This window comes from Camelina sativa, chromosome 16, assembly GCF_000633955.1.
Source record: "Camelina sativa cultivar DH55 chromosome 16, Cs, whole genome shotgun sequence".
NCBI classification, from domain to species: Eukaryota; Viridiplantae; Streptophyta; class Magnoliopsida; order Brassicales; family Brassicaceae; genus Camelina; species Camelina sativa.
This window is the reverse complement of record NC_025700.1, coordinates 641,086-653,755: the sequence shown is the minus strand read 5'-3', so window position 1 is coordinate 653,755 and position 12,670 is coordinate 641,086. Positions and strand designations below refer to the sequence as shown.

Here is a 12,670-nt window from a genome sequence, read left to right as displayed (position 1 = left end):
TAATCACTTACTGTTTTGCTTAAAAGCGTGGTAGACGTTCAACAATGTGAGGTGATCTCCATCAATGTGTCCAAACCTAGCTTTAGCTTCATCTGCTGCTTTTTGAGCCTCTCTAGGCCGAATAAAGCAATTCGGTACTAGAGAAAGAATTGGTATATATAATAACAGAAGAGGTCCATGGAAGAGGTCAGCAGATGCATAGAGGCGATGAGACTGATACCATTTGCTTCATGAGAGAGAATAACTGAGAAACTGCAACTATCTGCATCAGCACTTACTTAGGATACCCCTAACCATGGGTCTGCAGAACCCAGACTAGCGACTGCTGATGACAACCTAACTCTAATGATTAATTCTAAATGACAATCATACATATGGAAGACAAAGATGAGTTCTAATGCACATTAGACACTAGTTGCAGAATGGAAACTGGTAGCAAGTTTACGCCTACCCTTAACTACATACCTAACCCGAGCTAGCAAGAACAACAACAAAGAAAAAAGTAAGGGGGTTACCTGATAGCATGGCTGAAACTGAGAGAATCTCGTTCGAGCAATTGAATTCAGGACTGACTATGAGCATCTTTGCCATCTGTGGATCCAATGGGAACTCACTCATAATCTCACCTGTCTTTGTCAAGTTACCTTCATCGTCCAGTGCTCCCAAGTAATTCAAAACTTCCAAGGCTCGCATCAGCGTTTCAGGAGCAGGGGGATCCATAAAATCGAAGTGCACCAAGTCATCAATACCCAGTTTTTTCAAGGTCAGAACTGTGTTTGCAAGGTTTGATCTCAATATTTCTGGATAGGTCTGCGGTTGCAAGTCATTATTGAAACTCTTCTCTGTATAAAGCCTGAAGCATTTTCCAGGCCGCGTTCTACCGGCACGACCAGATCTCTGGTGAGCACTTGCCTTTGAAATCGGGGATACCAACAACGACTCAACACGGATTCTTGGGTTGTAAACTTTCTGCTTAGCAAACCCAGGGTCAATGACATAGACAATCCCATCAATGGTTAGGGAAGTCTCAGCAATGTTAGTGGAGACAACAATCTTTCTCCCAGGAGGACCACCTTCAGTTACCGGCTCTGGAGCAGGATCAAAAATCTTCTGCTGCATGGCAGGTGGAAGAGTAGAATACAGTGGCACAACTTTAACAGGTCCCACCTGATCCCCAAGATTACCAACCTCTTTATTGATTTTGCGGCAAGCATCTTCAATCTCCTCCTCCCCAGTTAAGAAAACAAGAATATCACCAGGTGGCTCACACAAGTGGATCTGGACAACAGTCCTAATCGCAGAATCAAGATAGTCCCTCTCAGGCTCCTGAGTGTAGAAGATCTCAACTGGATGAAGCCTACCAGGAACTTTCATCAGAGGAGCACCGCTAAAATACTCCTGAAACTTTTCAGCTTCTAGAGTAGCACTCATCACAACTAACTTAAGATCAGGTCTATTTTTCAACACTTCTTTAAGAAGACCAAACAGCACATCTGTGGCTAGAGTTCTCTCGTGGGCTTCATCGAGAATAATCACTTTGTATCTCTCAAGGAGAGGATCCGTCATTGCTTCTCTCAGGAGCATACCATCAGTCAAGTACCTGGGTCATAGTGAAATTAGATACAAGTCCACAAGTAGATAAATGAGAAGCTAAAAGAGAGAGAAACAATACTTACTTAAGGACCGTTCGGGGGCTACTGCAGTCCTCAAAACGGATGCTGTAACCAACTTCTTCTCCGATAGTAACATCCATCTCTTCAGCAACACGACGAGACACAGACATTGCTGCAACTCTACGAGGCTGTGTGCATCCAACCAACCACTTCCGACGCTTATCCGAAGTTTCAGCATCCACAGCATCTATGACAAACTGTGGGATCTGTACCAAAAAATCACAATTAGCTTTTCATTCTCTAAAACATCACCTACAATTAACACTAACATCATCCCTCTAATAAGCCAACTAGTTGATCCAATTCAAAGTATGAGAAGAAGAAGAAGAAAAGATGAAAACTTTTAAATCATCTCCAATTAAAATTAAACCAAAACACTTGTCATCAATCATTCTCTAATAAGCCAATGAGATGAATCAAATTCAAAAAAGTATGAAAAGGTGAAAACTTTTTACCTGAGTAGTTTTACCACTACCGGTCTCACCGACAAGAATAAGGGTTTGATGGCTGTTGAGAGTTTTGAGAAACTCTTCTTTTTGAAGCCAAACAGGAAGAGTCTTCCGTTTCTCAAGAATGTCATAATACCTCTGGGAATAAGGCTTCCCGTTCCACTTATTGACCAGACTGCTGATTCCGGACTCGGCAAGACCATTGATTTTGGTGTTCTTTGACGCAGCCGATGGATCGTCCATAACGTCGAACAAACTAATTTTCCTCTTTCTCTCTGTACCCATCCCTTTTACGAACGAACGTAAGAGAGAGAGATAGAGCAGAAAGCAGAAGAACGAAGAGAATGGAAGAATTTATGAAAGCTAACGCTAGGGTTCGGCAGCGCCTGATTTAAGAGAAAGAGAGAGAGAGAGAGAGGCGGCTTTAAGTTTTATTATAATTTTCAATTTCACCCTACATCTTAACAAAACGTCTTATAGCTCCCTCAAATTATTAATTAGAAATAAGAAGCCCAAGTGTTCGTTAAGTGGGCTAATATAATAATAGGCTTGTGATAAGTTTTAAAGTGTCAGGCTCAGCCCAACAGATAACGAGATTATCAGCCGAGTATTTTGTTGTACCTTCATGGACATGAAAGAGTTTTGGTTGTGAGTGGTGTGACAAAGATCAACCCCTTTGGTAGCTCCAACGTTGAGAAGTTACGACCACCTTTCCAAATATTAGACTTTGTGGCCATAATGGATTTAAGATGGTGACAAAATTTTCCATTAAATTGCTGCATATACTTCACGAACATATCAAGACAAAACAAAGGAGAGAACAAACAGACGGCTTAACTTTAACACAATAAAAAAAAAATAACAGACGCTTTAGACCTGAAAGAGTTTGACTTGTGAGTGGTGTGAGAAAGATCAACCCCTTTGGTTGGTACTTGGTAGTTCCAACGTTGAGAATTGTGAGAGTCATGCTTGAGAAGTTACGACCACCTTTCCAAATACTAGGACTTTGTGGACTTATGGATTTAAAGATGGTGACAAAAATATTCCATTGAATTGCAAAGACTCTACGAACATAACAAGTCAAAAACAAAGGAGAGAACAAACAGACGGTTTAACATAATAAAATAATAATAATAAAAAAAGATAACAGACGTCTTGACTCAATAGGTATTTTCTAAGATCATATTCTCAACTTCGAAAGCCAAGTGAGCATTTGCTGTTGCAAGCTTGATCTGATTCTCGCTAAGACTTCCACTGTCCCAATCTTCATAAATAGCTTCTGGTATTGGTTCCCTAAACGACAAGTATTCCTGGGATTTACGTTTTATTTTACCAAGAGACTTGCTCAACAAGGTCCACGACGAAGGACCGATATCAACGGCATTCTTGCAGGTCAAACCACACTCGCTCTTCAGCATTTCCAAAGCCTTACTAATACCTACACCCATGAAAGTGTATTCTGGGAGATTGAGGATATTGGTGAGAGAAACGGGAAGCTTATTACCACATACATAACGAACCGGGATTATTAGGCAATTCTGGCCATCACAGAGCTGGAGAACCACGAGTCTGCTCTCCGGAGGGTAATCTATGCCACATTGTAAAACCGATCGTTCTGTATCCAGACCGATGATTTTGTTCCTGTTTTCGTCATTAGACAGGAATATCCGCACATGATCACTAATGTCGCTGTCATTTCTAGCTACTGTCGCTCTGATGCTTTCATATCGATATCCAACTTGTACAATGGATGTAGACATATCTGAAAGAAAAGGAGAGAAAGAGGATAGGTGGGGTAAAGCTTGGGAGATGCGTCTGTCTTTATAAAGGCGTGAAGGGAATTACAAAAGTCGCACCTTTGGAAACGAAAATGAAGAGTCGATAGTTAATTAATTGCTGCAACGGCATCAAATTATTACGACCCTTTTGGATTCACGAGGCATTTAAGTCTCTATACCAAGCGCTCTATATCTGTAGTGGGAAGTGCAAAAGTTGCAACCTTTATAGAGGAAAACGAAGAGTCAAAACTTAACTAATGCATAGCCATTTTGGATTCACGAGGGATCAATGTCACCACATTAAGGCAACTTTGAAATTCTCAAATAAAATTTATCTCTCTGCGACGTGAGCTCTTGGAAAGCTAAGAACTTTGGAAACCATGGCCAGAAATTATTCGTTTTGACAGAAGTAAAAGAGAGGATTCCCAATTTAAACTTATCTTAAAGAAAATAATATGTCTAAAGGACGAACTATGAGTACTATGAAATGGTTCAATCACTACAATTAAGCAGGATATCTTAATGTAAAATGACAAACCAAAGGAGAAACAGATAGCTAGCAATCACAGATGTTCTTTTGCATGGACGAGGACGGTATTCAACATTGCCAGATATGAGACTGGCTCACCAGTAAGGAACAACACTTTGTTTGCGCCTTGTCTCCAAGATACATTATGTGTACAACCTAATCAGAATTCGGATTACCTACCACATATTTGGAGGTGCGATTTGGACTCATTTGTCGTAATCCACATTCAGCAGACCCTGAAATTTTCAAATAGCATTTTAGGCCAGAAAGTACAGAGAGACAAAGACAGACTTTTCAAGAATCCACCGTTAACACTTCGATCAGCTACTCAATCAAAATCATAAACTCCAAGAACAGCACATTACTAACTTTCGTCTTCATATGGGAGAAACAACTTACCATACACAATCTGGATACGATGGTCTAATAACGATTGTAGGCTTTTCCATAGTCCTCACGTCTCTGGCGTTGGAAACCGGTACCATAATTGTTGTCTTGATTCCTTGAGGGATAGTTTTTTACATGGTTTGGATATCTGCCCTGGGAATCCATTGGCACATTGTTTCCACCATAGGGAGGAGGATTGGCGGAGTATCCATCATCAAACTCAGCATAAGGAGGAAACTGTCTATAGTTACCATAACTCAAACCAGAGTTTTGCTGCCGTGCTTGCTGTTGACGTCTCTGAGCATCGAGTTGAAGGAATTCGTCCCATTGTTTAGCATTCATACCCCTTAGCCCAGCCTGTTTCTTCATGTAACTCTCTCTCAGTTCCCGGATTGTCTATAAACTCGCACAAATTGATGTCAGAAGGTGAGGTTCTTCAAAAGGAATTGCATTTCACTAGGAGACTGGGGACTAAATTACATTTTGAGAGATCCGCTGCCGTCCAAATACTATGAGCAACTAAAAATGCAAAAAGCATGCAACTTTCATAGTTGAAACTCCTAAGAATTGCGATTTCTGAGGTGATAGAATTCAATCCAGCCTATACTTGGTTTGGAATCTAAGAGGAACACATTCAGTCACTGGATCTCTTACCTCACGATGCTTGATGTTCTCCTCATCTTCTTCCTTATCGCGTTTCTTTTCAAGCTCCATTGCATCCCTCGTATATTCCAATTCTAGTTCTTCTAACGACTGTGGGACTGGAGGCCGTTCAAACTGTTGACTCACCTGAATGTCGCTGGAGCCACCCATTCTCTCTTGGTCCCATCTTTCAGACCTATAACCACTCACCTCAGACTTTTGCCTATCATACGGTTTATCCCATCCACTATAACGTGGTCTCCCTGGAGATTTTGAATGTGTGGAACGACTCCGAGCTCTGTCACTACCATAAGCTTCATAAAATGAATAATAATGTTAACTGCCTGACCACGAGGCTAAACGAAAGGTTACGGCTACAGTAAGACACATGATCTCAACTTCAATCAGAGAGAAGATCGAGCAAAAGTGTAGTAAATAATTTATTTACTTCGGTACTGTACAAAATGCTTTGAACATAAGGACTTACCTTTTTGGCTGCAAAATAAAGATAAGGAAATGACATTATCGGCCAAAAGAAAAGCCGGAAAACAACCAATCAACTTCCTTAAAGACAAGACTAAAAAGAGACAATAACCAGGTCTCTAAGGTATCCTATCCTGTCCCTACCTTGTGGTGATCCTCGGTAAACATTTCGCTGATTCTCAAGAACACGATTCTCTTCGCGCACACGATTATCCACAAACTTATCTTGCCTTCCAGAGCGCTCTGAGAAACTTGATGATGAACCATGTGACGGCAGGTGCTGTCCTTGAGGTTCAGAGTTTCGAGCACGTGGTGGACCAACAGAAGTTCGCCTAGGTGACCTGGATCTGCTCCTGTGAGAAACAGAAGAACTTTTCATCTCACCATCCTTCTTAACCTTGTGAACAGCATCAACACCTTTCCTCAAGATTAATCTGTCCTTGCCACTAACAATTATGAACTTATCATCCATTTTAATCTTGCAGCCGGTCTCCCTTTCAATCCTTTCAATAACTTTCTCCGTAAACAAATCTCTTACATTCTTGTCCCTAGCCGGTACCCTTTCAAAGAATTCTTGTGACTTCCTATTAGCACCAAGTGTTGATGGACATCCCTAAAATATATAACAAAATATGAATGATGCAACATTCAGAAACACAACACAGATGATATATAAACACTAAAAAAGGATTTAGCTACTAGCAAGAAGCAGAAAAATTAGAGGAGGGTTACCTGAGTAAAATGGCCAGACTCGCCACAAATTTTACAGATCATTTCTTCTTCTTTTCTCTTCTTCCAGTTCCTCTCAGTAGCTTTCGACTTAGCCTCCCAAACCTTAGCTTCTCGGCTAGTGAAATCGGTTGGTACAGAATTAGGGTCAGGTAGTTGCTCCTCCTCTTCATCACATCTTTCTTCAGACCGTTGTTTGATAATAGGTTTGTCTTTTTCTTGGGTAGTGTTGTTTGTGACAGCACTTACAGGACCAGTATACTCCTTGTAGATTTCACTAAAGTCATCATCAAGCTCTGGGTCCGATCTAGTGCTTTCCATCTGAAAATTTAAACACACGTTTCAGTTTCAATTCCCAGAAAGACTCTGAAAAGACAATGTCTCAATCAAGTATCAATCTCATGAAGACTTCACTAAGAATTAGAAGAAGAAGAAGAAGAAGAAAGACGCCACATTTTGCATAGGACACACATAACATAATAATTATGAAAACTTCTTCATTAACTCAATACGATTAAATCAAAAAAAAAGGTGACATCTTTCATAGAGATAAACAAAAATTATGTGAGAAATCGAATAACCCTATTACCAAACTCGCTGATTGTCACATATGTCATAGCTCAATGCGACGAAATTAAAGAGCGACGGAGAAAAGAAAAGATGAAAGAGTATAGACCCAAAAAATCTAGAATTAGGGTTTATCATACCTTGCGAGGTGCGAATTAATGGCGACCCAAGAAGATGCTTGCTCAAACTCAACGATACAGATTTGCTATTAGGGTTCGTTCGGTGCCCTGTGGGAATTGAAATTGACTGCTTCCAAAAAATTTTAACTTTTTTTTTTCTTTCCCTTTTGAACCTTTGATTTCTCTAAATAACATATATACCCCTCAGTTAAACGTCGCCGCTTTAAGTTTCGCGTTTTGTTGAGAGGCCTAGGCATTCGGGTACTCGGTTGGGTTCGGATCGGGTATTTCGGATTTTTGGGTTCGGATCGGGTATTTCGGATATAAGACCCGTTCGGGTATTTCTAGATTTCGGGTTCAGATCGGATTCGGTTCGGGTATTTCGGGTTCGGATTCGGATTACCCATAGTTCACAAAATTCAAAATTTTAGTATCTAATTTAGTATAAATTATTCAATAATACGCAATATATCTGAAAAATTTAGAGTATTTTTTACTCAAATTTACTATAAACAGTTTAAATACTTCAAATTATCTAAAATATCTAAAAATCTGAATATTTTAGACATTTATATTATTAAAATTATAAATATTACTAATATATTACTACTGTATATTAATAATGTAGGTATATTCAGATATCCATTCAAATTTCGGTTTGGATCGGGTTTGGGTTCGATTTTTCGGATTTAGAGATTTAGAACCCGTTCGAGTATTTTACAATTTCGGATACGGATTCGGATAGGGTTTTTTGGATCGGATTTTGATCGGGTTTGGATCTTCCCATAATGTTGTCGTTTCGTTTTTTTCCGTCAATTTCCGAATTCTTTTTTTTTTTTTGAATTATTGTTTCTTTAACTCTCTCGATTACGAGCAATGAAAAAAAAACAAATATAAATCGCTTAATTATGAGACAATAATTAAAGAAAATTAGATCGATTAAAATTGCAAGCATCAAATTGAATGTTTCATGAAGGATGCCTTAAAATATAAAAGGACAACGACTTTAAAAATAACACACCACCCGAGATTCCCTAGTAGGGACTTGATTACACATATAAACCATACATTGCCTCTCCTATGCTTGACCATCGTTCTTCGACCCGAAAAAGATTGCTTCCTATGCCATAATAATAATTAAGAAAAAATAAATTAGAATTATAATTAAATAATAACGAAACAACCATATATATATATACACGTGTGTGTGGATTTAGTTTAATAACGAAGAAGCAATATGGGATGATTAAGGTTGCTTACCAACTGATACAACGCTTGGTCATCCAAATCTTTTTGTTGATCTTCTTGCAATTTCTTGGAAAGCAAGCTAATCAAATTCTCACCACTTAGCTTTTCACAAATTCGTTTAAGCTCTTTATCTCCATGGCATATAGATATCATGCATCTCCTTATTTCCCCGCTGTAAAAATCGATAGTCGCACGTCCCATATTGACCGGTTTAGGCAGCAACGCTATTATCCTAACAGCTTCCGTTCGTACTTGTCTGAGTTTTCTTACACGAATAAAGACTTTTTGTTTATAGATAAGTTTGCTTAGTGCGATAGCTACTTGCATTCGGAGTTTAGCATCTCCATCGATGACTAGCCTTCGACGACACTCTTCGAACCAATTGCATTTTAGAACATCATTATAAGATGAATTAGGGAAAGGCAGCTCTCCAATGCTTCGTCTGATAACATATAATCCGTTTTCGATCTCTGAAATCGATAATGAATATTCACCGATCATCCATATAGCGAAACCTATGTTCTCCTTAATGATCCCATCATGGATTTGACAATTGAAAGTTGCTATGATGTTTTCCATCACATTCACTCTTAGCTCTGGATCCGACTTTAATTCTTTCAAAGCCGACTCCGAGTAGTTTTCCGTGAAAATTTTGTTGAAGATTTCATTGGTCTTCTCCGTATTGGGTCCGAAACATAAGCAACCAGAAATTGTGATGTTCTCCGGCTCCCATGGACGGACACAATGACGAACATAGTATGACATTTTTTTTTTCTTTTTCTTTTGAGTATGACAATTGACAACACAAGATTCAATTTTTGTTAATTGCAACTTTTTTAATAATCCTTCTTTAAACCTTATCTGTCTCTTATATATATGCTAACTGTAGGAAAAAAAAAGCACTAGGAAAAATATGATATAAGAAAGATAAAAGAGGAAAAAATCTGTATGTACTAAAAATACAATACAATATAGCTAAGAAATCTAATCTACTAATGATCCAGTTTAAATTCACAGAACTGCTATGTATCAAATTAAATAAAATCTAACTAACTTTATATATTTAAAATCTTCAAATCTTTATTTAAAGCTTATTAATTACTATTAAATTTTATTGATAACAATTTATAGAAGATATGTAGTGATATGATAAGTACTTGTCTTTTCTAGGTTTTTCGAACCATTGTCTGTCTCTACTTAGCTTGTAGCAAATTAAAGACCATGTGACACGATCGACGAAATGAAATTTGGAACAGAAGGGGACGAAACCAAACATTTCTATATATAGAAATGGTCATATAGTGTGTGCATGTGGTCTTTATAAGGTTTGACTCAATTCAAACACACTGCTTCCAAACAGCTTGAAGACGGAACGAATCTCAAAATTTTAACAAACATGCATATGAAGAGTGTCATATATAGTCCTTTTCTTAAAAGTAAAATGATCATTAATTAGAGGTTAGGTCGGAATTTGAATTTGTTTTACTCCTTTATTGTCGTTTTGGTATTTTAGAAGAAACCACGAGAATAAAAAAAAACCAAAAAGAAAACGTTAAAGTTTAAAATAGCAGATGACACTGACACTTGACTTTCATGAAATACACAAGTATGTGGTGAATAATTATTTTCCCCATCGTAATTAGATATATACTGATCCGTCCCATTTCCTGTTTGATCCATGAATATATATATATATATATATACTAGCTAAAATATACTATGCAACATAAGTTTTGTTTTTCCACATCAATATTCCCTTTGAACCATCTAATTATTATATATGCTTCTCTGTATTCAAAAGTCAGTAATCAAAAATTAATTGATATAACTAAGAAAAGCATCATCAATCCCGGAATTTACGTTCTCTGTTAAAAGATCAATCAATCAATTATCTTTACCTTTATATCTCGTCTCTAGCTATAATATATAGAGAATTAAAACCTAACTGAACCCTAGCTAATATAGCGTTATTGCTCTCAAAATCTTGTACATTGCTCGAGGTCGGATATCAGTTCGACGATCCACACACTACTAGAGTGACTACTAATTGCTCGATCAGTAAGACATGCATACATGTACACACAAAATGTGAAAATAATTAAGTAACCTAAATGTGGTGCGGTTCAGTATATAAGCTTAATCAGTGTTTTGATCTTTGATCAAGCGGGTACTCTAAGTTAAAGTAATAAATATCAATTAAATAAGTTCAATTTCTCTCATTTGATACAAAAAAAAAAGAAAAGAAAAAAAAAACCCATAATACTCATCATGATCAAATACGTATGACAGCTCGAACATTGCCCTACATGGTTTGTTTTTACGATAATTAGATAAAATAAACCTAGCTAGCTAGCTAGCTAGATACTTCATTAAGCGATTAACTAACACTCATCCTTAATGATATGAGAGGAAACAATATCTTGAAGAAGGCCATGTTCTTTGACTGAACCAGCTCCATCCAGCAGATCCCGAGTTCGACTCTTCTTCACTACAGGATCATCATGATGATCATCATCAGATCCTTTTTCTTGCCGGATAATGTACCCAGCTCCAAAAGAAGACTGTCCTTGTTGTTGATGGCTGTTGTAATCTAAAAGCTGAGGAGGGAGTGTAGGGAGGCCAAAGTGGGCTCTAGAAGCTGAGCCATTGAATCCAAGGCTGTCTCCTTTGGGTACTGGACGAGGATGGGAGTGTTGGCCTTCGTAAGTGGTGATTACACTGCTTGGATCACTGAATGATCTCTCCACTCTCTTCTTCACGTCACACCAAGTTGTTGTGCAACGGTAATAATTCCTTGCAAAGGGAAAAAAAAAAGTACCCATCAAAATTTGTAAATCTAGCTCGTATATAATGTTAATTTAATTATTTATCCGAAAGAACACACAGTAAATTAGGAAGCTTAATATTATTACCTTGGAAAAGGGCTGTTTCTGACAGGTTTTTGACCGTATTTTCTCCATTTGTAACCATCATCTAGATTAAGAACCTCACTCTTGGTGATGAATGACACTTTTGACACCTTCAACTTCGTCTTTTCACTAGTCTTAGTTGTTTTAAACCTATAATCCCTATAGTTCAGCAAGCATCATATATATAATTTTTTTCTCTGATTCTTAATTTATGTGAACCAAGTGATCTCTGTGAAAAAGAAATAAACTTCAAAAAAGGAAAACGAAAACAAACGCTCAAGCTCACCTCTTATATGTCTTATGTTGCTGTTCTTCTTCTTCTTCTTCTTCTTCCTCCTCGTTCTCTCTCTTCTTTTCATGATCTTCATTCACAGCTTCGCTCGAGGACGATTTAGGTGTAGTCGTGGGAAAGTGCATCAGCGGCGTATGGGTGAGGGAATGACGATGAACACCAAGTAAATCCATGAACCCTACCGGATACCTCTCCGCCGATAGATGGTGGAAATCAGAGAAGAGTGGGTAAACCCTTGTTTGCCCTAAATCGTAAAACGGCACCCCAGCACCAGCATTCTCCATAACCAAACCTCCCAAGTAAACAAAACGAGGGGGAGAGAGAGATTTTTTAATGAGGGTTAGAGAGAATTAAGAGAGAGTGAGGAGTGATGAATATAGAACACATGGGATTCTTGCTAATTAAAATACCTTGAACTGGTGACCGGCTATCGTAGGTGGACGGACAGTGTTATAAAAACAGTCCCAATTAATAAATGCGCGCGTGTGGTTTGGACACGATTAGTATGTAATCCGCTTTCGTTTGTTTTACATGCGACCTGTGTTTCTCACAGTGCGCCAGTAAAGGGATGACCGCGAACATTGGATCATGTGCACACCAATACATATATCTTAACTTACTTTTCAGAAACATACAAAATGATGCCCAGTTCTTATACCTTTGTCGCTTTAATTTTTATCTGTATTACGTATTTTGTTAGATTTTTTATTTTATTTTGAGGGGTTACATATTGTGTGGGATACATTATTACTATTTTATTTAATTTCTTTAGGTCAAGAGTCAAGACATTGATATGATACTATTTACGTTACGTTATTCAAAATTCGAATTAACTCTTGAGTTTTTTTCTTCCTCTCTTTTTGTG

At 38.0% G+C, this 12,670-nt stretch overlaps 5 protein-coding genes across 7 annotated transcripts in view; all 5 read right to left on the bottom strand.

The window, feature by feature from the left end:
* The window catches only part of LOC104749086 (probable pre-mRNA-splicing factor ATP-dependent RNA helicase DEAH2), a 6,477-nt gene extending 3,919 nt beyond the window's left edge, over positions 1-2,558 (bottom strand). The window contains exons 1-4 of one of the 3 annotated variants that reach the window (XM_010470665.2): positions 2,129-2,555; positions 1,677-1,879; positions 516-1,600; positions 12-137 (exon numbers count right to left, since the gene is read on the bottom strand). In XM_010470665.2, the coding sequence (XP_010468967.1) occupies positions 12-137; positions 516-1,600; positions 1,677-1,879; positions 2,129-2,407 (1,693 nt within the window). In that variant the 5' untranslated portion in view covers positions 2,408-2,555. Of the gene's footprint in view, positions 1-11; positions 263-515; positions 1,601-1,676; positions 1,880-2,128 lie in introns of those variants that run through there. The other 2 variants (XM_019238315.1, XM_019238316.1) reach the window with 2 other exon arrangements.
* LOC104753181 lies at positions 3,283-3,882 on the bottom strand. The gene has a single exon (XM_019238154.1). The coding sequence runs from the start codon at positions 3,880-3,882 to the stop codon at positions 3,283-3,285; it is 600 nt and encodes a 199-aa protein (XP_019093699.1).
* Positions 4,320-7,505, bottom strand: LOC104749085. Its single transcript, XM_010470664.1, has 6 exons — positions 7,378-7,505; positions 6,674-6,991; positions 6,086-6,554; positions 5,471-5,772; positions 4,829-5,212; positions 4,320-4,665 (listed from the first exon to the last, which is right to left on the bottom strand). The coding sequence occupies exons 2-5, from the start codon at positions 6,989-6,991 to the stop codon at positions 4,853-4,855; spliced, it is 1,449 nt and encodes a 482-aa protein (XP_010468966.1). The 5' UTR covers positions 7,378-7,505; the 3' UTR covers positions 4,320-4,665; positions 4,829-4,852.
* LOC104753180 (putative F-box protein At1g71320) overlaps positions 7,019-12,670 on the bottom strand; it is a 6,705-nt gene continuing 1,053 nt past the window's right edge. Inside the window, exons 2-3 of the mRNA XM_010475470.1 lie at positions 7,953-7,965; positions 7,019-7,036 (exon numbers count right to left, since the gene is read on the bottom strand). Coding sequence (XP_010473772.1) covers positions 7,019-7,036; positions 7,953-7,965 — 31 coding nt within the window. The remainder of the gene's footprint in view (positions 7,037-7,952; positions 7,966-12,670) is intronic.
* On the bottom strand, positions 10,900-12,154 carry LOC104749084 (probable WRKY transcription factor 68). Its single transcript, XM_010470663.1, has 3 exons — positions 11,800-12,154; positions 11,517-11,663; positions 10,900-11,397 (listed from the first exon to the last, which is right to left on the bottom strand). The coding sequence occupies exons 1-3, from the start codon at positions 12,087-12,089 to the stop codon at positions 10,986-10,988; spliced, it is 849 nt and encodes a 282-aa protein (XP_010468965.1). The 5' UTR covers positions 12,090-12,154; the 3' UTR covers positions 10,900-10,985.